General features: G+C 35.3%; 1 protein-coding gene across 17 annotated transcripts in view; it reads left to right on the plus strand.

Annotated features, from left to right (window-relative positions):
• Positions 1–25,439, plus strand: part of TCF12 (transcription factor 12) — a 356,100-nt gene that overhangs the window by 318,655 nt on the left and 12,006 nt on the right. For 3 of the 17 annotated variants that reach the window (XM_012783051.3, XM_012783049.3, XM_012783053.3), the window contains 6 exons: positions 6,067–6,140; positions 7,131–7,202; positions 7,940–8,146; positions 17,401–17,515; positions 18,413–18,575; positions 23,710–23,942. In XM_012783051.3, coding sequence (XP_012638505.1) covers positions 6,067–6,140; positions 7,131–7,202; positions 7,940–8,146; positions 17,401–17,515; positions 18,413–18,575; positions 23,710–23,942 — 864 coding nt within the window. Of the gene's footprint in view, positions 1–6,066; positions 6,141–7,130; positions 7,203–7,939; positions 8,147–17,400; positions 17,516–18,412; positions 18,594–23,709; positions 23,943–25,439 lie in introns of all 17 variants that reach the window. The other 14 variants (XM_020286054.2, XM_012783050.3, XM_012783054.3 and 11 more) reach the window with 9 other exon arrangements.

Consider the following 25,439-nt stretch of genomic DNA (forward strand, 5'->3'; position numbering starts at 1 on the left):
CCAGGCATCATGTCACATACCTACAGTCCTAGCTACTCAGGAGGCTGAGGCAGGAAGATCACTTGAGTCCAGGAGTTTGATGTTACCATGAACTATGACAATGCCACTGCACTCTAGCAGGGGTGAAAAAGCGAGACTGTCTCAAAATAAAAGAAAAACCAGCCCAGCATGGTGGTGTCCACCCACAGTCGCAGCTACTGGAGAGGCTGAGGAAGGAAGATCCTTTGACCCCAGGAGTTTGAGGCTGCAGTGAGCTACGATGATGCCACTGCACTCTAGCCTGGGCAACAGAGCGAGACCCTGTCTCAAAAAAGAAAGAATGTAAACAGAGCCTTCGTTTTTAAGTTCATTTTGGAGACTATTGAGATATTCACTAGTTTTGAATTATTTATTAATATCTTCCCTGATTTTTAATATAATTTGTGATAATTTCTAAGAACAATTATTATAACAGAATAAAAAGACTAGGCAATTAAGATGAAAGTAAAATGGAGTAAAAAAAAATATTTTATAAGATAGCATATAAAATAAAGAAATTTATTTAAAAGTACATGTAACTTCTTTCTTCCTTGTTTTTCTCTTACCATGTATCACTGCAGTCCCCAACTGCGGGCCATGGCCTGTTACAAGTCTGTGCCTGTTAGCAAAGGGCCATGCATCACCACCTGAGCTCTGCACCGTACCCTCCCCGTCCTTGACACCCCACTCCCTCTTCCCCAGCCTGTGGAAAAATTGTCTTCCATGAAACTGGCCCCTAGTGCCAAAAAGGTTGGGGACTGCTGAATATATAAGACTCATAGATGAATAACTATTTCCACTAGATAGTCTGTTTTTATTTTTAGGCCAACTAAGTTATTATTTCACATATATATAAAAATTTGGGGGGATGATGTAACTTTTCTGCTAAGGAAAAGAACTCTGTGTGAATGTGGATGGATATTGTTAGTGGAGCTAAATAAGTGGTTCAGATTTAATTTATTTTTTCCTGGATTTTTTGCACACTAGTACTGATAAGCTCTAGATACTACCCTACAGTATGAATTTGTTATAAGTCCATGTGCTTTTGTTTTTTGTTGTTGTTAAGCCTTTTTGTATTGTTCAGGGTTTCTGAAAATCAGGGCTCTTAGATGTCAGGACCTTCACTATCACCTGTGCTTTGTGTATTAGCCTGGTGACTCTGCTAAGCAGCAATCCAGTGTGGAAATGATGAACTGCTGGCAGCTGCTTTCAGCTATTAGCAAGTTCTGCCACTTTCTCAGACACCATGGCTTCAGCTGTCTAGTAAAAGTTGAACAGCTGTTCCCCACATAGACAAGACTATGAAAGACCCATTGACTTAAAATTGTTGTTTAACAGAGCTGAAATTACAGGAAGAATGATGTAACTTTAACCCTACTCACCCTCTTGGCACAGCTTTACTAAAATTATCAGTGTCCGTTTAGGGACAGCCTTTTTCACTTTCTCATCTGAGGTATCCATATAAGCCCTTCCTATGCATTCTCACTGCCTCTCCTTCTCTGCCTAGTAAAATAGCTCTTCTACCAAAGTGTCCTTTGGTTTTAATTAACATTGAGTAGGAAGGCAGGTCATAGCAGAACTCAGTGTGTATGAAGGAACATTAGTGAAATGGAGAATCAGAGACTTAGACATTTTTCAAAAAATAATGGTCCCAAGTAAAATCTCACATTTCTTTCTCTTTATTTGATGTTCAGTGAATGATATTCTTTTTCCCTTTAATTCAATTAATTAATGACAACTGGACTGTTGAATTGTGTAGCGAAGGAGTTAATAAGCATCCTTTTCAATTCTTCAGTCATAATCAAAGAAAAATACTTTCACATATCCTGTTAAAACAACAAATCAAAGACTGATTTTGTGCAGGTGCATTTCTCCCATCTCTTATATCTAGTGCTTCCTTCTTGTCTCCACATCCTCTACATATACCCCATAGCAGAGCAGAGATGAGATGGAAATATAGGAAGAATAAATGAAAGCACTGTGTAATAAAGTATTCACAGTTGAAGGGAAAAAGAACAAACCAGAGTGCCTATATATTATGTGGAAATTGTTCTGTTCCTTGTATGGCAATGGCCTGTTATGTAGAATAAAAAATTCTACCCACTGTATGCTCTCTATACTTGCCCTAGTTCTTAGGCTTGAACATTAATCAGACTCACCAGAGGCCTTGTAAGGATAGATACACAGGTGCAGAGCTACATAGGCAGCTGCTTCTAAGGCCATCATTCTTGTTTTAAATCCCCATTGTTTTCCTTGGGAACTTCTCAGGCCATACATTTCTACCTAGAGAATTCTTATGAGGAAGATTCTGAGATACTGTGTCAGTTCGGATGCTTTAGGCTGAAAGGGAAACACTTGTCTTAGCTAGACTGAACAATAAGAGGATTTTTCATTTTGTGTGATAAGCCCATAGCATGGTATAGCCCAACATATCAGGATTCCTACTCTATTCTGCAATTCTTCCTCAGATTGGTGACAAGACAGCAGTTCAAAATACTTCATATGGATATAACAATGTCCAATAGAAAGAGAAAGCACCATCTTTTTCTTGTCTTTTAAGAACCCTTTTCCAGAAGCCTCTTCAATAGATTTCCACTCTTGTCTCCTTGGCCAGCACTGGGTCTAATGCAGTTGCTTGCAACAGAAATGGTACCACCAGGTTTATCTTAGCATTGAGATTTATCCCAGGAGCTGAGGAACAGAATTACTCTCTCCTAGTTCATAATACACCCACCTCCCTTACCCCTTGTGAACCAAATCAGGGCTCGCACAACAGGGTATAAGAGAGGAATTGGTGTGTCTACTGCAGTCATTGTTTAGGAAAAGACACAAGCATTTACATTTAGAGAATGTGTTTACTGAGAGAGCATGGAAGACAAACAAGCAGAACCATCCTTTGCCTTTCTTTACCTCCTTCTGGAATATAAATGAATAAAAGATCAATAATTGTAGTAGTCAATAGCAAAAATCTTCAGTTTGAGCTAATCAATGAAATATTTATTTTTATCATTTGTCAGAGTGCCTGTCAGTTACCTGACTTCGACAAGTTTTCAGTCTAATTGAGAAAATGAGATAAACACTTGGAAATAGAGCTATCTAAATTCACTCTAAACTAGTGGTCAGGGTAGGTTTCATGAAGAAGAATAGGATTTTTAAAGGAGGTGAAGGAGCTTTAATAGATAGTACAAATCAATCAGATCTAACCAAGAATTAGGTCCACCAACTCCAGGTATCCATTAAACTTCTATGCCTACCTTCGAGTTTTACCAGCCATAATACGGACTTCTACTGACCTAACTCTGTCCTGTACAGCTATCCAGTCATCCCCTTTGTGACCAATAGCATGAATTTTTGAAATGAGTAGGTGGAGTTAGAAATATTTATAGTTTGGGCTTTATTTGAAGTTCAAACAGATATCAGTGATTTAACCCTGTTAGTATTGCATTTTAGCCAAATACATTGTACTACAACAGCCCAATCTATAATATAAACTAAGTGTTTAAGTATGTATCTGTTTTTTCCAGTTTAATGGGTTACATTTTGAAGGTGGACCTTAGCACAGTTTTTTGATATCATCACCAAAAAATTATGTAGATGATTTCTTACCTGAGTAACTTAGTGCTCACATCTGATTGCTCAACACTAAGCTAGTGATGAACCACAAAAACTGCCTTTTTTGAAAGCCAATGCATGCTGACAATTCTGAGGTATTTAGACTTAAAATGTGTTTTAATATTTCACACAAGTTAAGTAAATTGATGATCAGGCTCTTATCACTGGCTGATCACCCAAAAGGGTTGGGGGAGAAATAGAACAAAATAAGTGAAAAGTAAAATATTGTAAACATTAAAGGAAAGTTTTTTAAAAAATAATTTAGGGTCTTTTTCAAAATAGGTTATGATTAACCTACATACGTAAAATTCATAATTCTGTATTAGTGCTTAGAAAGTTGGCTGGTTGGTTTTTTTTGTTTTTTTTTTTTGAGACAGAGTCTCACTTTGTTGCCCAAGCTAGAGTGAGTGGTGTGGCGTCAGCCTAGCTCACAGCAACTCCTGGGCTCAAACGATCCTCCTGCCTCAGCCTCCCGAGTAGCTGGGACTACAGGCATGCGCCACCATGCCCAGCTAATTTTTTTCTATATCTAATAGTTGGCCAATTAATTTCTTTTTTTTAATTTATAGTAGAGACGGGGTCTCACTCTTGCTCAGGCTGGTTTCGAACTCCTGACCTCGAGCAATCCACCCACCTCGGCCTCCCAGAGTGCTAGGATTACAGGCATGAGCCACCGCACCGGGCCTGGCTGGTTGTTTTTATATGAATTCTTCATATGTTCACTTAGTGAGTTTTTCCGGTTGAGATATTCTACTTGTTAATTGTAAAATTAGCCCAACAAGCTTCTGATTCAATGATTAATTTTAGATTGTCCATAATTTATTTGGGTAGTTGATTTATGATTATATCTATAAGTCTAGCAGGAAGCCTTTAATGGTCCTCAAAACAATTTGTTTATAATTTGCTTGTAAGTAAAAAATAATAATTGAAGTACATAATATGTATTTCTTCTCACAATTTTAATATTTAAAACTTATTTGTATAATCATAACACTATGCATAGAATTAATTATGAAATCTAATCAGGGTATTTAAGAACCTCTGTATTCAACTTTTCAACTTGCAAAATGTGTATGATTGATGAGAATACAATTATTAGATTACTTAGTAATTAAATGGTATTGTTCAGCTAAAATGAACTATAATAGTTCTGGTTTACTTTAAGTTTTTCTGAGGTAACAGATAAGTTGTAGTATTACATTATCTTTAGCTTCCTAAAATATGACAAATTGACCTGCAACAACAGGCTCTACTGGACATAATTTATTCATTTAGCAATAAGCAAGATAAATTAAGTAAGCCTTCATCTTCCAACTTTAGATTTCTAATATTAATATAATTCATGTTGTCACTGAAGCTTTTATTAAGAACAATAACATATGTTTAATTAAATGGTCTTTATTATTTTCTGTAAATTATTTATTTTCAGATACATAATCATGAAATAATGAAGAGTTTTTGATCAATTATTTTTGTCTTTTTCCTTTTAATGATATTTTGGCAAGAGCATTAAAACATTGTATTCTCCACAACATATGGATGAATTCTTTTATTTTTTTCCTAATAAATTTTTCCCTAATAAATTTTTCCCTTTTAGTCTTTGTGTCTTTTCTTTTTTATTCTCACTATTTTTTATTATATTTCCACTTTTCTAACATCAAAGAATAAACATCTAAAAAAAGTTTCTACAATGATATTTTTCTAATTAAATAATAATGTTTTTGTATAAATAATTTAGGGAAATTTTTTAAAAGATGGTCCCAAGTGTATTTGCAATCATTTGAAATTTGTTTATCTGTGTATTGCTGAAAGCACTATCAGTTAATATTATCCTTTAGTAAAATAACTTGGCCTTATGAATTCAGGATCATAAATATGCTTATACTCTAATTTAAAAATGCTACTTACCTTTAAGACCTTACTCCTCCCTCCCCCCAAAAGCACAGTAATGTTCACTATACCATTATTCATAATAGGCAATTGATAGCAACCAAAATGTCCAGCTATGAGTGATGGTGGCTAAACGAATTATGGTATAGAGAATCAGAGGAATATTAATATAGTCATTAATAGTATTATAAAGACTGTGTAAAACTATGGAAGGAGAGGGACTGAATAAAAAAGTACATTATAAGTGCATTTTCTCAAGATATGCGTGCATGTCTACAAAGTCTAAAGAATATGCAAATATAAAATGTAGTTGTGTTGTATAAGCTTCTTCTCTTTGTTTCTCAAGCTCCCTTCATTGTTTTATTAATAATAAAAGATTTTTTAAAATGTGTTAGGCTTATAGGTCGCCATTACTATGCTGAAGGCTGAATAAAAATAATCACATAAATTTATTTACAGTTATTGAGTACCTTTACTCATTCCTTCAGAACACTATCAAGATCACTGAGTTAACACAGATGCATGGGTGCTTTTGGGTTTTAACAGGTACCAGTCAGTGGCCCAGACCTGGAGGGCAAGCGCCTTCATCCCCAAGCTATGAAAACTCACTTCACTCCCTGGTAAGAGCCTCTTATCTGATAGCTTGGAGCTTTTTTTTTTTTTCTGTTGTTGTTTTTTAATAAATCTTGCATAACTCTGAAGAAACAGTAGGATAGCATTACACACGAATTCTTTACTAACAAATGGCCTGATTTAGATGAACAATATAAGACACATTGGGTGTGCCTTTTGCCATCTGTTCTTTGGGGCATCAAGCTTCTGGTTTCAGGACAGCTGGTGTTAAAATAATAGTGTTATGGGATTTTTGTTTCTTTAACAAATCTAGGGCTTAATATTTCTATACTTCTATGTTTACATAAAAGAGAAAACTTTTTTAAAAGGCAAGTAAAAGCAAGAAAATTTAATCCAGTAATGTAAAATGGTTATATTTACTCTCTCATATGATAATAGTGTGTATAATTTATTACATTTCCACTAAAATTTTTAATGTGACTATCAATGATTTTTGTCATGAAAGTGTTATTTCCCGTTTTTTCATGGAAAAGAATGTATTGTGCAAATCACACAAGCAAAGCATTATTTAACAAATCAGGCAGTAAAGGAACCTTCTACGTACTCAGAGCGTGAAGAATTTGTGGTAGAATGTTAACTACTGTTGCTTTTGTATGCTTACATTTGTTACCTAGAATTACAAAGTATAATGAAAGCAAAATAAGTATGATTTGATGTATTGCTAAGTTATACTCTCATTCAATAATTTCAGGCTGCAAATAGAAATGTTCTTTTTCTGTGACTAACAGAACATTTTAAATTGAAGAAAAGTTTTCTTCTCATGTATTTTGTAAGCAAATATAAGCAATGTGCTAATAACCTTGTAACTTCCCTGTTGAATCCCAGCCTTCTCATACCTTAATACAAGTAGTTCTTTCAGGTCTCCGTGTTAACTTTACTAACATGTTATGCTGACATGCACATCAGCTGTTTCTTCATCTCTTTTGGAGTTAATCTTAACCTGTGCTTTGCCTCCTGTTCTGTCTTGACTTTGCCAGAAAAATCGAGTTGAGCAGCAACTTCACGAGCATTTGCAAGATGCAATGTCCTTCTTAAAGGATGTCTGTGAGGTACTATTTCTTTTAGATGGTGCCTTTTTTGTGTTTCGATTAATTATACTTCCCATTATTCATTTAAAATCTTCAAGCTGTACAGACTCCAGTCTTTTAAATCATGACCATTTCAGTTTTTGTAACAGTATATAGGAATAGACTTTTGTCTCTTGTGTTGTTGAGAGTGATTCTTTTAAAACAGCTCTACTAGCATGTGCTTTTTATTTTTAAAATTCTAATATGTTTGTGTATGGGGCATGTGTATGTCCACAGACAGATAATGTTATTTCTTCAGTTTTGTCATAGAGTATACATGGATGTGTTCACCATTTAAGATTTGTATGCTTTATACACATAAAAACAAACTTATAACTTGTGAGTTTTGAGGTCCTTTCCCCATCACTGAAAAATCAGTATTTAAAGTATAGGTTATCCTTCTTTATCAACTATAATTAAGAATGGACATAGTTGCTTTCATCTTTTCTAGAAGCTAAAAGAAATAACCACATGGTAGACTGGTAAATTCATCTTTATAAAGCAGTGATATGTTTCTGAAGCTTTAAAAATTGAGCATAGTCTACACATAGATAGCCATTCTTTTTTTGTTGATTTGTAGTGTGGGTAGTTGCTTTTGAAGCTATTTGATAGTGCATTTCAGGTGCTATCTTCCATATATCCCAAAGTAGGAAACATAGTGCTTTAATGAATTTAACAGATACCAGCAATAACCTCCATGATTTTTTCAATCCATACAGCAGTCTCGAATGGAGGATCGTTTAGACAGATTGGATGATGCCATCCATGTGCTACGGAACCATGCTGTGGGACCTTCCACCAGTTTGCCTGCTGGTCATGGTGATATACACAGTTTATTGGGACCATCCCATAATGCACCAATTGGAAGCCTCAATTCAAACTATGGAGGATCAAGCCTTGTTACAAGCAGTAGATCAGCTTCAATGGTAAAATAATGTTCATCTTTTTTGTAGTAATCCCTAAAGCTTATCGTCCCTAAGTGTTTTTCGTGAAATCTTTGGGAAAGAGGGTCTTTCTTTTTGAAAGGAAGGTAAAGAGTGGCTTTTTAAGCATTTCTGTCTTGGGCAGGGTCATTGGCTGAGTATTGGCTCATAAAATCCTGCTATGACCATGTGCAAAAAGCAGAAACTTTCTACAAAGATCGTTTTAGCTTAAACTTGGAATTTTTCCAGATGTGTAATAATTGGCACAAAAGGTTTTTGCCTTGAAATAGTGAGTAGGAAGTCTGCATAGCAAAAACAGTAAAGCAAGACTGAATCTCAAGGGTTCTAGTCTAGAAAAGTTGTTTATTATGACTTGAGATCAGCCTTCAGTGGTAGAAAGAATGTGAAATTCTAATTTGTACAGATCAAAATTTAAACTTTATTCCCAAATGAAGAAAAAATGGGGGGAGGGTATTTTTAAGAATGACTGTAATTGAAGTAATAAAGAAAGGAAAGAAACAATTTTAGATTAATCCCTGAAGAGAACAAAATAATTCAATCCATCTGTTTAAAAACATGGTAATTTTTTTAGAGGGAAAAAAGTAGACTTCTGCAGACATACACGTCAAAAATTCTGTTGAATATATTACATTATACTTTATCCAAATTGTCTTTTAAAGAAATAAAGTTCTTTAAAAAAAATGAAGTTCTTTTTGAACCTGCTGTTTAACTGATACCATGTGTTTGCATATTTATGGCACACTTTTCAAGGTATATTGCATGCTGTAAAATATTCTCCTATGAAACAGATTTCTAGCTGTAAGCCATGTGATCAAGGCTAAAACTCACCTATTGTCAAAATAATTAGGTCCCCAAATGCTGAAGTCTTGTGTTCTATAAAATAGGATTGGTTCCAGATTTTCACATTCACATATCATACAGCCATTTATATTCATTTTAGAGCCTCGAAAGTAAACATCAAACAAGGCTGCCTGGTTTCTGAGAACATGTTTACAGTAACATAGGTAACATTAGATTTCTGCATATCTTAACAGCCTGTTTGTTTGTGTGGGTTTTTTTGATCAAGAAATGTTGAAATTCAGGCTCCTTTTTAAAGTAGTTTTTGTTGAGAGTAAAGATGGCGGACCAGAGACACCAGCTGCCAAATTGTCATAGAAAGAAAGAAAAGTTTCAGATGAAAAAGAAAAAACAAACAAATAAATTAGTTTTTGTTGCTGTTGATAAGCTAATGTGAAAACATTTATGAATAATTAATCTAATAGAAATATTATTTTATCACTATTAGTAATAGTAACAAAGTAATTCTAATGGTATAATAAGACTAATAAGATGTCATTAGTTATAAATATGAATGTAGAATAGCAAACTAATTATTCATGACTTGTTGAAATAGCATTTATCCTTACTTAGAAGAATGACTTGAAAATCAGTGTACTTGGGTACCAGGTTGATGTTAACTGAAACATTCTTATTCCTCACATCTTAATCTTTTATTTTTTGAGACAGAGTCTCACTCTGTCACCCTGGGTGAAGTGCATCAGTGGCATCATCATAGCTCACTGTAACCTCAGACTCATGGGTTTGAGCAATCCTCTTGCCTCAGCCTCCCCGAGTTGCAGAGACAGAGACAACAGGTGCGCACCATGACACCTGGCTAATTTTTCTATTTTTAGTAGAGACAGGGTATTGCTTTTGCTCAGGCTGGTTTGCACATTCTTAGACAACAGTGTGAGCTACTTTCTTAGTTAAAAGTTTTAGGGGCAATATGTAATGAAAGAATTTCTCCTACCAGTCCTTTTAAAATGCACTAGGTTTCCACATGACTTTAGGAAGATTGGACTTTGAAAAGTTTCTTTGCCTATTAAGGAATATCCAAAATTGGTAAAAAAAAAAAAAAAAAAAGAAAAGAAAAGAAAAGAAAAAGAAAAAATACAACCTTCTCAAGACAGAAGTTCCATTTTATACAAACTTCACATTTAATTAATTCTTCACTCTTACTAGCTTACTTCTTACTACTATTCCAACTTACCTACTACAATATTTGCTGTATCTCTGGCTCCTCCTAATTAAATGTGAAGTTTGTATAAAATGGAACTTCTGTGTCATCTAAGAATGTGCAGCCTACTTCAGAACATCAACAAAAGAGCTACAAGAATATTGTTAAAAAAGGAAAAATCTCAGCCAGGTGCAGTGGCTCAAGCCTCTAATCCCAGCACTTTGGGAGTCCAAGGCAGGAGGACTGCTTAGGCCAGGAATTCGAGACCAGCCTGGGTAACATAGCAAGACCCCATTTCTACAAAGAATTAAAAAATTACCTGTGCATGTTAGCACATGCCCTGGAGTCCCAGCTTCTCAGGAGGCTGAGGTGGGATGATCACTTGAGCCCAGAAGTTCAAGGCTGCAGTGAGCTATGATTATGCTCCTGCGCTCCAGCCTGGCCAACAGCCTATCTCTATAAAGACAGAAAGAAAGAAGGCCAGGCGCGGTGGCTCATGCCTGTAATTCTAGCTCTCTGGGAGGTCGAGGTGGGTGGATCGCTCTAGGTCAGGAGTTCGGGACCAGCCTGAGCAAGAGCGAGACCCCATCTCTACTAAAAATGGAAACAAATGAATTGGCCAACTAAAAATATATAATTTAAAAAATTTAGCCAGGCGTGGTGGCACATGCCTGTAGTCCCAGCTATTCAGGAGGCTGAGGCAGAAGGATTGCTCGAGCCAAGGAGTTTGAGGTTGCTGTGAGCTAGGCTGACGGCACGGCACTTTAGCCCAGGCTACAGAGTGAGACTCTGTCTCAGAAAAAAAAAGAAAGAAAGAAAACAAAGGAAAATCTCAAAGTAGTTTAGAAAAAGGGGTCTTCTGAAACATGAAATGAGTCTGGCTTAGTCTGAGCAGCAAACATCACTGCCACAGCAACTAAACCCAAGCTGTTGGTTAGTGTGTCTATCAAGGTCTTCTCTTCTGTTCTTATAACCTTCTGAGAAGGCACAGAGCTATTGGGAATCTGCCACACATCATCTGCTATCCCCACCCCATCAAGACACAATCACTGCTATACGTCCTAGCAGTGGAGATCCAATGTTTCTACCAGGCTTACTCTCAGAATACAAAGTTTTTAGGTGACAAAATCTGACACTGTCAGTATTCCTCTCCTATCCTTCCAAAGTAAGTTTTTACCTGAAGTCCTCAGTTCTCAGCTTCAGCAAAAAGACCCAGGGAGGATGGAATGAAATGAAGCTCACAGCCTGCCAGTGACTTTGTCAGCTGAATCTTAGGTACATTGATGAAGACCTGGTGGCCCTCATCCATGTGTGAGGAATTCCATCAGTACCGCTGGAAGCTCTTGCTCACATGCTTAGTACCCACCTATATGTGGAATCAGCTCTTTCATATTCTTGCAGGATGTGTGATTTTGGGATCACTTGTTTTGTTGTTGCTGTTTTTAATTGTTGCCAGCCATCTTCAAGAGCTAATCTCCTGATTTTATTGTCTCCTTGTCACCTCCACATACTCCTCCAAACTGATTATGACTAAGAGATAATGCAATTTTACATTTTGGAATCACTTTCCTTTTTTTTTTTTTTTGTCTTGTGTACTTTATGGAAGTTTATGTACTTTTTCCTGCATTAACATAAATTAGTATTTGTTTTAGGTTGCTAATGTGGAAGCTACATGGCCAGGATTACAAAGTGACCACAGATATATCGTTTTATCAGCAATTCTACATGATCTCCATGTAGAATTTGTGAGATCAGCTTTTTTCATAAACATTTAATTTTTGTCATTACGTTTATTTCTTGCAGATAGAATTATTCTGGTAAATATAGATATTTTCAGACCGCCACAGAACATTCAAATAACATTTTTGTTACATTGGAACTCTGTTCTAATGGGCATTACTGTGGGTCAGCTTCCTAATTATAGGGTTTAAATATAATATTGCTTTCTTTCCTAGCATTTAGGAAAAGGTTCGATATACTTTTTCTATAAAGGGCCAGATAGTAAATATTTTCAGCTTTGCAGGCTATATGGTCTCTGTCACAGCTACTTAATTCTGACATCATAACATGAAAGCAGCCAGGGACAATACGAAAACAAGCTCCTTTATTTATGAAAAATAGGACAAGATTTGGCCACAGGCTGGACCTTGAAAACTCCTGATTTATAGTAGTATAAATTGGCTTCCCAGTGCAGTTCGGAGGGTTAGCATGTTTTTCCTTTTTCCTGGCTCCTATAACTTTTTTGCTTATTTTGTTTTAATGAGTATTTTGGGAGTTTTGTTGAAGAAGTTGCAATATTTGAGGTGAGCCAGGATGCACTGGGAATGAAGAGTAAAAGTTGACAGCAGGATAAAAGTGGTACAGACAGCTCAGCTCCCAGCCTGCAGTGCAGACAAGACGGGAATCAAGGTGACTTGTAGTGTAAAGTCTGCCTGGACAGGTTAACCAAACAGTGTCCTTGGCCAAGGAAATAGCTATTGTTGTGAACCTCTGTCTACCTTGTTTTTAGTAACAGCATTATGCCCATAAGGTCTTTTATACATGCTAGTATTGATTTGTAGGTCCATCTTCCTGTATTATAGATGAAATAATAGTCTGGTATTTTTTAATTGTTCCAGAAAAGGATTTTATATTTCTTACCAATTAGGTAAGGCTACTACCTGCCAAAAATCTATGTTATTAATAATAAGAATCAATATCAAAAGACTTAATTTTTGCTATTGTTTCTTTTAACCAGACATATTTGACTAGCATCAGAGTTTAGAATGAAGTGAGGTTTCAACCATAGAAGGCTTTTAACATATTTTAGCTACCTGATATACATAAAATTTAAATCTCCTGAAAGTATATTGCAAAAAGAAACTAGGAAATGGGTAATTCCTACTCCTTTATATATAATTAGTGTAGCCAGCCTGGCATCTTTTTAATATCTGCTCTTACTTTTAAATGGGGCTAACATTTCATTTACTTATTTACTTAATTTTCTGCACTCGTAATATATTTTTAATATATCTCCATATATGCTTAAAACAAATACTATAAAACGTAAAGGTTTTTCTGGTCAGTCTTATTAGTATGTGATACTGATATACCATTTAAATTTTAAAACAGATTTTTCTCAGATGGTGATTTCAACTTCAGACCAAACTAAGTGAGATTTGAAGCTTTTTGTACATTATTCCATTAAGGAAGGTTGATGCAGATCTAAAAAGTTTCTTATTTATGAGATAGGACAAAATTCCATTCGTGAGGTCACTGCTACAAATCCCTAGGAAATTTATTTTTTTTGTTTTTTCAATTTTTACTTTTTTTTCATTGTTGTTTTTTTTTTTCTTTTAATTCCACCTCTCAGTCTGTAAGGTCCCGAGGAAATTTAATCCAGGCATTTCTCTTAATTATTTTTGGAATTGCTTGGGTTTTTTGTTGTTTAAAGGGGGGTTGGCAAGTGTGATATTCTTGTATGAGAGCATAGTAAATAATGTTAAATTATAGAATATAAAGCTACTTTATACAATGATTTAAAAATATAAATCATGTCTGCTTTCTTAAATCCTAAAGCAGTTAGAGAAACTATGTTTTCCTTAGTTCTAAGAGACTTAAATTATTAAAAATTAACAGGCAAATAGGGTGATATTTTGTTGAAAATTATCTCAGCATTTTTGTCACTTATCAAATAAACTTGAAATCGTTTTAACCTTCCATTTGGACAATATTTAATTTTAGCAGTATGGGTTTATAATATTGTAGAAATTGTGTTTCAACTGAATAAGAAAAATTTTACTTTTAACCACTCTTACTATTTCTAACCAATTTTTTCCTAAATGGGCAATTTAAAAAATTTATTTTCATTAATATCACATTATAGTGCTTTTTAAGGGATTTGGTAACACTTTAAAATTCAAAATGGCAACTTTTTAAAAGTTTGCAAACCATAGAAGTTATACATTTACGGAAATATCATTTAAAAGGAACCATAACAAATGGTATACTACCAAGTTTCTAACATAAAACCGTTCAGATAAAACAAAATACCTTGGCGTAGATAGTATGTAAAGATCCTTTAATCAATCTAGAGATTAATATTGAGTAATTTAAATTGTTAGTATTCAGTGAATAGTACGAATTGAACAGATTATTAGAATTCAGAATCAGAGAGGAATTCATACTGAGTACTTTTCAGTCTGTCCCTTAATTCACAAGACCTCTCATTCATCAACTAATTAGATTTAACATTTTTCCATTGTGGGTGCTAAAGCCATTGGCCGAATTAAATGAAAACAAGTCCCTTGTTGGGTTCTCTCACAAAATTAAGGCTGTATGCAGATTGTGAAGATTGAGTATGCAGGATGATGTCATTTAATGGGATGGGCCTTTTATTCTGAAATAGGGCTCTTCATAATAATTGAAACTCAGAGCCTAGCAGGCGAGGGGTTTCCTTCCCCTGTTACTCCCCCTGCTGCAGCAGCAGCAGCAGCCTGTCAGCTGTATGCTAACGAGGTGAACAATTAAACAGGGTCCTATCTGGCTGGCCCCACAGGCTCTAGGCTCAGACAAAGAATTGTTTATACACCTGTTGTGTGTGTAGACAGAGCCATTTGAATGTGGAGTTGCAGATTAAAGGGAGGACATGGGAGCCAGGGTGAGCAAGGGTTAAAGAGAACCATAAGAACTGTGAAAGTCAAATTCTCCAGAAGATATATGAGGGCCATTTGCGAGGGGAATCAAGTTACAAAGAAAAGTTCCTGCTAACTTCATTAACATGAAAAACTCCAGACTTCAAGCTTTCTGCTAGTCTGAGGCCATTTGTTTAAGGCTTATATTTTTGCTATGTGTGCCAATTAATTTTTTTTCTTTTGGAAGCCAATAATGTAAGTTGGTGTGAGAAAATACTTAGTTTATAGTATTCTATACAGGCAGAAATATTTGTTGGCATTTTTATCCCAAACCAAATCTAGCAACCTTTCTGATTTTCCCTAAGGGAAAGGCAAAATCTCTAAGATTTATCATTTAAATAATGATCCTGTGTCTGCCAAGCCTTTCATCAGAAAGGAGATGATAGAACATTTTTTAATAGTAGAGTTTCAGAAAATCAAAGAATTATTTATACTAATAAAATTAAAGGAAATCAGAATTCAGGTGCATTATCACTTAAGTGAAAATTTAGTTTGTTGCTATTCAGTGGTATTGTCTTACAAAGCTGTGGGTTCGATATGTATAATATATAGTAAATATGTATATGTTTAAAAGTTTATATTTTAAAAGGCTATTTTCTTTTCAGTTACTTGGTGTGATAATTACTATGAAAGAACACAAGTAGCACATATTACCAGAGATCGTAGAAATTTTTAAGTCCACATTATAAACACAAACACAGAAATCCTAGCTTTTACTTTATCCTACAATTTCCTCAACCAGTCAGAACTGTTTTAGGTAATATTTTATCTTTAGACCTAGGCTTCTAAGGTTATAAAAATTTGCAGCTATATGTTGTCTTTACTCATATATATTTTTGTAAAATGAGATTTTGAACTGACCTTCCTCTTAGATCATTGAGTATTTCATAGATCATAAGAAAGCACCCTAATGTGTTAAGGATAAACATGACCAGAATACCTTTGAGACAGGATTTCATGAAACATCTTAAAAATAATTTTCTTTCTTAAATGCAGTTTTCACAATTTACTTCTTTACTGGTTATTAGGTTTAGTTCTGCAGATTTTTCTCAAGTTTTATAGAGGAGGAGGATGTAAAGGCCAAAACTTTCTGAAGTGGAGCGTGGGATGGAAGTCTGCCATAGTTTCTCTAGTTCCTTCCCAGCTTTAAGACTTTATGATTCTAATGTGTGATGAAATTATGTGGTTTAGGAAAAGAGTGCAGTCAGTGCTTGATTATCTGAGAGAGTAGTGATGCAAATAATAACTCAGCAAGCTATGGAATACATTAAATGAGTTTTGGGATTTTTTATTTCAAAAAATGTAAGGGGTATGAGTGTTTTTTTTGTTACATGGATGAATTGTATCATGCTGAATTTAGGCTTTCAGTGTACCGATCACCAGAATAGTGTAATTGTGCCCTAAAATGGGTTTTTTCAAAGTACATTGAGAATAAGGGTTAAAGACAAACATTTCTTAAAAAGTATGGTTTAAGAACTGATATATTCTAATCAAATCCACTGCCAAATGGCCTACACTGCCTAAAAGTTTGCTGTGGTTCCTTTTGTTTAGCTCACAGGAAACCAAAGAATAAACATGCATACAGGTATTTATACCTCTTAGGCTAAAATCCATACAAAGTCATGAAAGATAAAAGCTATATTAATTACTCGAGGGATTCAAAGCTTGGCAGTTTACTAGGATAGAAGGATTTATTGAAAAACAGTGGTTCTCTTGTATAACTCCAGGCAATAAACCTATTTAATTAAAGGCTTAATCTTCTGGTTGACACGTCTGCTGCTTTTCTAATAAAAAGCTTCATCTATAACAAGGTTTTCTAAAGGTACTGCAATAGCTGAATACTTGGTGGTGGTTACATACTTTACCTTCCCGTTTCAGGTTAACTGTGACTTGTATAAGTTTGATTAAAACTAAGAATTAAAAAATAGGCCAATTTTGTTGCCCAGCAATGCAAAACTTTTAAGTTAATTTTATATTGCTTTTGCTGCTGTTTTAAAAATTTTGAGAGGAGGCAGTTAGAGGAAGTAGAAAACTATAAGAGGGGCAGACTTACATATTTACTGTTATTGCTTGGAATGTAATTGTTAAATGCAAGTTCATGCATACTTTAATATATTTCTAGAGAAAATGAAACATTTTCAGATTGTTTATGAAGGATTATTAGTAGGCCCTATAATATCTAATGCTTTATGGCTTGCAGAAGCTCATTTGCTTCTGACAACAACTTTCTCTGTAGGATTTAAAATTTATAAGCTTCACACAGAAGTGGAAACCTAATGTTGGAAATAAATAAATAAATAATAAATAAATAAATAAATGAAAAGTAAAATATACAAGCTAGAATTTTTATTTTTTAAAAAAGTAACATTTTGGTTTGATTCAAAAGCAGTACTGTGATCAGGTATTTTGAAACTGCCACCAAAAACCAGAAAGTGTCATCCAGAAAAAGTTGCTAAATTCAGATGAGTGATACTGTTTTCTCTATTAAACCTAGTAAAAAAATTTGGACAGTTATTGCCCCTGAATTATCTTGACCATTTTTTATTTTTTGTTTTTCTTTACTTTAGGTTGGAACTCATCGGGAAGACTCTGTCAGTCTCAATGGCAATCATTCAGTCTTGTCTAGTACCGTCACTGCTTCAAGCACAGACCTGAACCATAAAACACAAGAAAATTATAGAGGTACCGATATTGTTGATTTTTCAGCAATAATACAGACAGAGATTTCCTTTGAAATAGTGTCACCTTTCTCAAAACTGGATTGACATCTGTGAATCAAAGTCATTTAGGTGAAGGAATTCCAAATCGTGCTACTGCATGAGTGTGGAGGGATAGATATTTAGGATTCCAACTGGCCCACCTGGCCGGTCCCATTATATGTACTTACTGATAGATGGAGCCCCATACAAACCTCTTTTCAGTATTTACTGGTTATCTTTATACCTGCTCCTGCTTCTGTCATGTCTCTATTCCTACATCACTTGCCCTCATGAGTTCGTCTTCATGGTCCTTGAGGCAGTGAGAAAGATATTTCTGAGTAAACTGAGAATTCTGAATGATGGAAACTGTTGTATTAGAGATTATAATTTGATCAGAGAGACATATAATTCTGATAAATAGCAAACTATGATCAATGTTACAATAGAGCTTATAAATAAGTATAAATATAGAACCAGTATTAAGACCACCAAAATAAAATTCTCCCAGTTCTATTTAACGACACCTATTTTATTGTGTTTATCCTGGAAAATATTAAGCTTATTTCCTTTACCTTGGCAGCATCTTAAAAGTTTCTAAAATGCATCAAGTTTCTCATACTGTGTTCAATTGTTAAATAGTGCCTGGAAGTGAGCATTAGACTGATCATCAGGGTCTGGCTTATTCTTTTAAATATAAATGCTGTAAAAATCATTAAAAAAAATGTTTTTTTTAGCTCTAGTACTTTCCTACATCTTGAGATTTCCATCATAACCCTGTAACAACTAAGGATATTCCATCTAGAAAGCTTTTTACTGTTTTAGTTCTCATTTATAAATGAGTCTGGTCATTTCTTTTATGTTACCTTTGCCTCTTTGTTAGGTGGTTTGCAAAGTCAGTCTGGAACTGTTGTTGCAACAGAAATTAAGACTGAAAACAAAGAGAAGGATGAAAACCTTCATGAACCTCCTTCATCAGATGACATGAAATCAGACGATGAATCCTCCCAAAAAGATATCAAGGTTTCATCTAGAGGCAGAACAAGGTATTTGTTAATATCCAGGTATTAAATTTCACTTATTCGCCATGAGTGAAAATACTTGGGAAGTTGAAGGTTGTCATGCATTTATCAGCAGCCAACTGGTTTTAGATACTATATTAGGATTTTCGTTTAATTTTTATTTAATCATCACAGCATCCCTAAAAGGATGGCATGTGAAGGTTTAACTCCAAAATTAAGTTTTCCTTTATACCACACCATTTTAGGGTCTGTGTATAAAAAAGAATTATATCTCTCCCCTCAAGTTGCTTAATCTGTTAGAGGCCATAATAGCAAAAATAAGTTAAATTGTATGGTATAGACATTTGATACATTCAATCAGTAAAATTTAAATACAGTCATACATTGCTTAACAATTGGTATACGTTCTGAGAAATGTATCAGTAAGTGATTTTTGTCATTGTGTGCACATCATAGAGCATACTTAAAAAACCTAAATTGGCCGGGCGCTGTGGCTCACGCCTGTAATCCTAGCTCTTGGGAGGCCGAGGCGGGCGGATTGCTCAAGGTCAGGAGTTCAAAACCAGCCTGAGCAAGAGCGAGACCCCGTCTCTACTATAAATAGAAAGAAATTAATTGGCCAACTGATATATATATAAAAAATTAGCCGGGCATGGTGGCACATGCCTGTAGTCCCAGCTACCCGGGAGGCTGAGGCAGAAGGATCACTCGAGCCCAGGAGTTTGAGGTTGCTGTGAGCTAGGACGCCATGGCACTCACTCTAGCCTGGGCAACAAAGCGAGACTCTGTCTCAAAAAAAAAAAAAAAACCTAAATAATATAGCCTACTATACACCTAGGCTGTATGGTGTAGCCTATAGCTCCGAGGCTACAAACCTATACAGCATGTTACTGTACTGAATATTGTAGGCAGCTGTAACACAATGGTAAGTATATGTGTAGCTAAACATACGAAAGGACAGTAAAAATAAAAGATAAAATATGATATACTTGTATATAGGGTACTTACCTTGCAGGATTCAAAGTTGCTCTGGTTGAGTCAGTAGGTTGAGAGTGAATGTGAAGGCCTAGGACATCCCTGTAGACTTTATAAACACTGTACTCTTAGGCTACCCTAAATTTATAAAAATACATTTTTCTTTAATAATAAATTAATCTTAACTGCCTATAACTTTTTTACTATATACTTTTTTTAAAACTGTTTTGACTCTTTTTTTTTTTTTTTTTTTTTTGAGACAGAGTCTCACATTGTTGCCCGCGCTAGAGTGAGTGCCGTGGCATTAGCCTAGCTCATAGCAACCTCAAACTCCTGGGCTCAAGCAATCCTGCTGCCTCAGCCTCCCGAGTAGCTGGGAATACAGGCACGCACCACCATGCCCTGCTAATTTTCTATATATATATTAGTTGTCCAATTAATTTCTTTCTATTTATAGTAGAGACGGGGTCTCGCTCTTGCTCAGGCTGGTTTCGAACTCCTGACCTTGAGCAATCCGCCCGCCTCGGCCTCTCAGAGAGCTAAGATTACAGGCGTGAGCCACCGCGCCCAGCCTGTTTTGACTCTTATAATAACACTTAACTTAAAATACAAACACATTATATAACTGTACAAAAACATATCCTTATTCTGTGTTTTTCTATTTTGAAAATTTTTAAATTTTTTTACATTTTAAACTGTTTTGCTAAAACCTAAGACCCAAACACATACATTAGCCTAGGCCAACACAGGGTCAGGATCATCAGTATCACTGCCTTCCACCTCCACATCTTGTCCCATTGGAAAGATTGCAGGGGCAATAACATGCATGGAGTTCCTATTATAACAGTGCCTTCTTCTGGAATACCTCCTGAAGGACCTGTTTGAGGCTGTTTTATAGGGTTTTTTTTAATACATAGGAGTATTCCTTAGAATAATGATACAAAGTATAGTATAATAAATTCACAAACAGGCATTTTTTTATTATTATTAAGTATAGCACATCCTAAATTAACATCATTTTATTCAACATTAATGAGAAAAAAAATTGATTCCTAGCCAGAGCCACTGTGTGGAGTTTGCACATTCTTATCTCCCTATGTGGGTTTTCTCCAGGTACTCCGGTTTTCTCCTACATCCCAAAGATACACACATTAGGTGAACAGGCATGTCTAAATGGTCCCAGTCTGAGTGAGTGTGGGTATGAGTTGACCCTGGATGGAGTGGCATCCTGTCCTAGATTGTTCCCACCTTGCTTCCTAAGCTGCTGGGGTGGACTTTGGTCTCCCATAAACCTGAACTAATAAGGGGATAAATTTTACTTATTTTTATTAATCTTTCTTAAATGTATGTATAGCCCACATTTATTTTAGTATTTAATATTGGAAAGGTTTGGGATCTTTGTTTATAAGGTTGGTGATGTTTTTGTGATCAGAAATATGCTGTAGGAATGTAATTCTTGTTTATATCAATTGGCCTATGATAAAAATTGGTTTCATTGTATGTTGTTTCACTTAGAAGTTGCAGTTTCCAAAAATCCATTAATGACATTGAGGACTTACTGTATTGTGTACAATACATAATTATATACTTTTATACAACTGGCAGCACAGTAAGTTTGTTTATACCCTTTATACTTTTGATATAAAGGGCCAGATAGTAAATATTTTAGGTTTTCTGGGCCATACAATCTCTGTCAAACTACTTAGCTCCACCATTGTAGCACAAAAGCAGCCAAAGACAATACATAAACAAATGGAAGTGGCTGTTCTAATAAAATTTGTTGCAAAAATAGGTGACCAGCTCACAGGCCATAGTTTACTGACCTACATTATAGGTCATCAGAAATTGAGAGGCAGTGTAATAACATGGTCTTTGGACAAAGTTAGCCTAATCTGGGTTTGAATCATGGTTCTATCACCTACTTGCCAAGTGATTAAAAGCTCTTTGATCTCAGTATATTCTTCTCTAAAAAGAGACTTTCTACTATAGGATTCTTGTGGGAATAATCTGAAAATGATATATTTAAAGCCCTTTGCACACTAAAACACAGTAATCATTAAATAAAGATACTGTAGTTGCTCTTAAGATGGAAATTTTAGGTGTATGGTATAGGTTTGCTCCCATGTAGCACTGACCTGGCTTCTCATCATTATCCTACCACTAATAAGCTGTGTGATCCCAGGGAGGTCACTGATTTCTCTGGGTCTTGCAGTGGTTCTCAGCCCGGCTACACAAGGTTGGAACATTTTAGAAATACAGGTACCTGGACCTCAACCCAAACTCTCTAAATCATCAACTCTGCTAATGGGACCTGGAAAGCTATATTTTTTAAGTGTTTCTGGAGATTCTACTGAATGGCCATATTTAGACAACTTTTAAGGCCTTTTTGAACTCAAACAGCCAGTGTTTCTCAATTATCATTGTAATTCTTAGTGATTAGCTATAAAAATCTATTGCATATGTATTCTTTATCAGAATACTCAAGGTGTTAGAGAAGAGATGAAAATTGCTATTCTTTTTGCACATTATTATTTCAAGGTTCTGAGCAGTTCCGCTCAGTAATTTATTTCTGAAACATAAATAGAACTTTCTAAAAGTTACTCCCAAGCATCTCCCTGAAATATTTTTTTTCTGATTGTGTAATCTATTCTCTTTATAGAAATTTGGGAAATACAGGAAAACACAAACAAAAATCACAAGAAACTCCACTATCCAGAATTAACCACTGTTTGCATTTTAAGGATTATCTCTTTTTCCATAAATACATATTAAATTGGAATTAAACTGGATATAACTTTTATAATTTCAATTTTTTTCATTCAACAGTGTATTTTTACCATTTTCCTCTGCCTCTGGATATTTTCTGCAATTGGTGTTTTACTTATTCTTATTTTGGTCAGCTTTGTTGAGATTTAATGCTTATAATAATAACATTCACCAGTTTTAAGTGTATAGTTTTTATCCCTTGACAAATGTAAAAGTCATATAACTACCACCATATTCATAACATAGAATATTTTCACTCCCCCCCAAAAAAAAATTTTCTTCATACCTCTCTGTAGTCAGCTCCCTTCCCCCACCCCCTGGCCCTTGGCAACCATAGATCTGCTTTCTGTTGTCATAGCTTTGTCTTTTCTAGAATTTCATGTAAATGGAATCATATAGCATGTGGTCTTTTGTGTCTGTTTTTTTGCTTAGCATAATTTGCAGCTTGATTTTTAGAAGCTACATAGTAGTCCATCTTCTGGATGTACTGTGATTTATTTAACCCATCTCTTTATTGGATTCAAGTATGTTGCTAATGTAAATAATTTTATGATCAATTTCCTTTACATAAATTTCTATGTACATCTCTAATTATATCCTTAGGATGAATTTCTAAAGTTGGAATTCCCACTAAAGAGGTAATGAACATTTAAAAGGCTTTGGATTCATTTTGCCAATTTGTTCTTCAAGAAAATTATTCTAATTCTCTCAGTGTTTTATAATCACCACCACTCATAATGATACTTTTCTTTAGAGAAAAAAATACCCATTCTCTGAGCTTCTTCTCTCAATCTGTGTCTTTCACAGATTATTTCAAGGTTCTGAGCAGTTCTTTCTCTTTCTCACTAGGTAACTTTCTCTTTCTCACTAGGTAACTATCAGAATATATTTAAGAGCATAGGTTAAGTAAATTATGATACATTCATGCACTAGGTGGTGCTTTCAAACTTTTAAATGTACATGTGAATCAGCTGGAGATCTTATTAAAATGCAGCTTCTAATTCAGTAGGTTTGAGGTAGAACCTGAGAGATTCTAAGTTTTTAACAGCCTCCCAGTAATGCTGATGCTGCTGATCTGTGAATCATTTTTTTGTAGCAAAGTGCTAGAATATTGTGTAGTCATTGATATTATGTTTATGAAGAGTTTCACCAGTATGGGGAAGTCTTCATGCTATAATGAACAACAAAAAATGCATTTTAAAATGTATGTGGTATAATTTCAACTATATGACTATATATGTGCATTGAAAAAAGATTGGAAAGAAATACACAATCATGTTAAGTGCAGCTGTTGCTACTGTTTGGTAAGATTTATAGGATATTTTCATTTCCATTTTTATACTTTATAATTTTGCACAGTCAGCATGTCTTACTTTATAGGAAACCTAATAGACATTTTTGTTACTTTGTTTTCCAGCAGTACTAATGAAGATGAGGATTTGAACCCAGAACAGAAAATAGAAAGGGAGAAGGAAAGGCGGATGGCTAACAATGCCAGAGAACGCTTGCGTGTACGAGATATTAATGAGGCATTCAAAGAGCTTGGCCGAATGTGTCAGCTTCATTTGAAGAGTGAAAAACCCCAAACAAAACTCCTTATTCTTCATCAGGCCGTGGCAGTCATCCTTAGTCTAGAACAGCAAGTCAGAGGTAAGTAGGTTCAGCAGAGATACTTTACTGTTTTGCCTCAGCTGGGCAGACATTTCTGTTTACAATTGCTCTTCTGCTTGGGGAAGTTGTTTGTAATTTCTCCCAGTACTTCTGCCACTGTATCATCAGGATCAAGTTTTGGCTGTAATTCTCATCTCTGTCTCATTGTATTGGTCAATATCAGTAGGCTCAGTGCTTTCCACAAACCAATAGAGAGTCATTCTATGAAACAAGGCAGAGAACAAACAGCCTCTGCCTGCTGCTCAACAGTAGTGCTTTGTGTCCCTTTGCTCTTGTTGCATCTAATCTCTCACATTGTTGAGTTTACCTGCCTCGACCTGCCCTCTTCCCTACTTCTTCTGTCTTCCCTACCTCTCTGTACTCAGTTTCTTGTATGCTTTACCCTGGGGTATCTACCACACCTTGATGGTTAATAGGATGCCTAGTCATGGCCCCTCCTGGCTTTGCCAGATATGGATGTCCTTTACACCCATGTCAGTAAGGTCTCAGGGCTTCTTCGCTGATCCCAGATCAGGAATGCCGTGAACTTCTTGGGCTAACATGCACTGGCATGCCTGTGTGTCCTTAAGGACAAAAGTGTGGTTTATACAGGCTCAAAGATTTTGAAGATTCCAACAAACTTTGAAACTTTATTTAAACATGCATTTATTGCATACTTCCTCTGTTTCAGCCAAGTATGTCCTAGACCCTGGGTTATCACGTAATAGGTATTTCCTGCCCTTAAGAGGTTCTACTATCAAGTATATACCTATATACTTCTTACCCAAAGTTATGAATGCTTTATCCTAAGCCTTTTTGCAAGGGATTCATAGATGTGGTACCCTGGGTTCCAAACCCTGCCACTAGTCTCTCTTCTATGAGAGCAACTATGTCTTTCTTATTTATTGGATGTTTATGTTATATTTTATTTGAAGAAGGTTCAAAAAAGAAAATATGGGTGGGCAGGTACTTGAAAACTACAACCATGTACTTTAGCATAGTAGACACCAGGTCTCTACTAAAAATGGAAAGAGATTGGCTGGACAACTAAAAATATATAGAATAAATTAGCCAGGCATGGTGGTGCATGCCTGTAGTCCCAGCTACTTGGGAGGCTGAGGCAGGAGGATCACTTGAGCCCAGGAGTTTATGGTTGTTGTGAGCTAGGCTGATGCCATAGCTCTCTAGCCTGGGCAACAGAGTGAAACTCTGTCACAAAAAAAAAAAAAAAAAAAAAGAATAGTATTTCTTAGGAAACCGGAGTTAGAGAACTTAAGCAAACTTTCAGAAAAACATATAATAGTAGGGAATTCTTCTCTCCACTTCCCTCCGATATATTTAATGACTAAGAATGATAAATACATTGTTGTATAACCAACCTACCACTAAAACCAGATACTTACTTCTCTTGTCTCAAGGTCCTTGAAATATCTGCAGATGATAAATATTAATGAAACCTAATCTTAAAAGAGTTATAGACTCACTTGAGATATTCAT

This window comes from Microcebus murinus, chromosome 6, assembly GCF_040939455.1.
Source record: "Microcebus murinus isolate Inina chromosome 6, M.murinus_Inina_mat1.0, whole genome shotgun sequence".
Taxonomy (NCBI): domain Eukaryota; kingdom Metazoa; phylum Chordata; class Mammalia; order Primates; family Cheirogaleidae; genus Microcebus; species Microcebus murinus.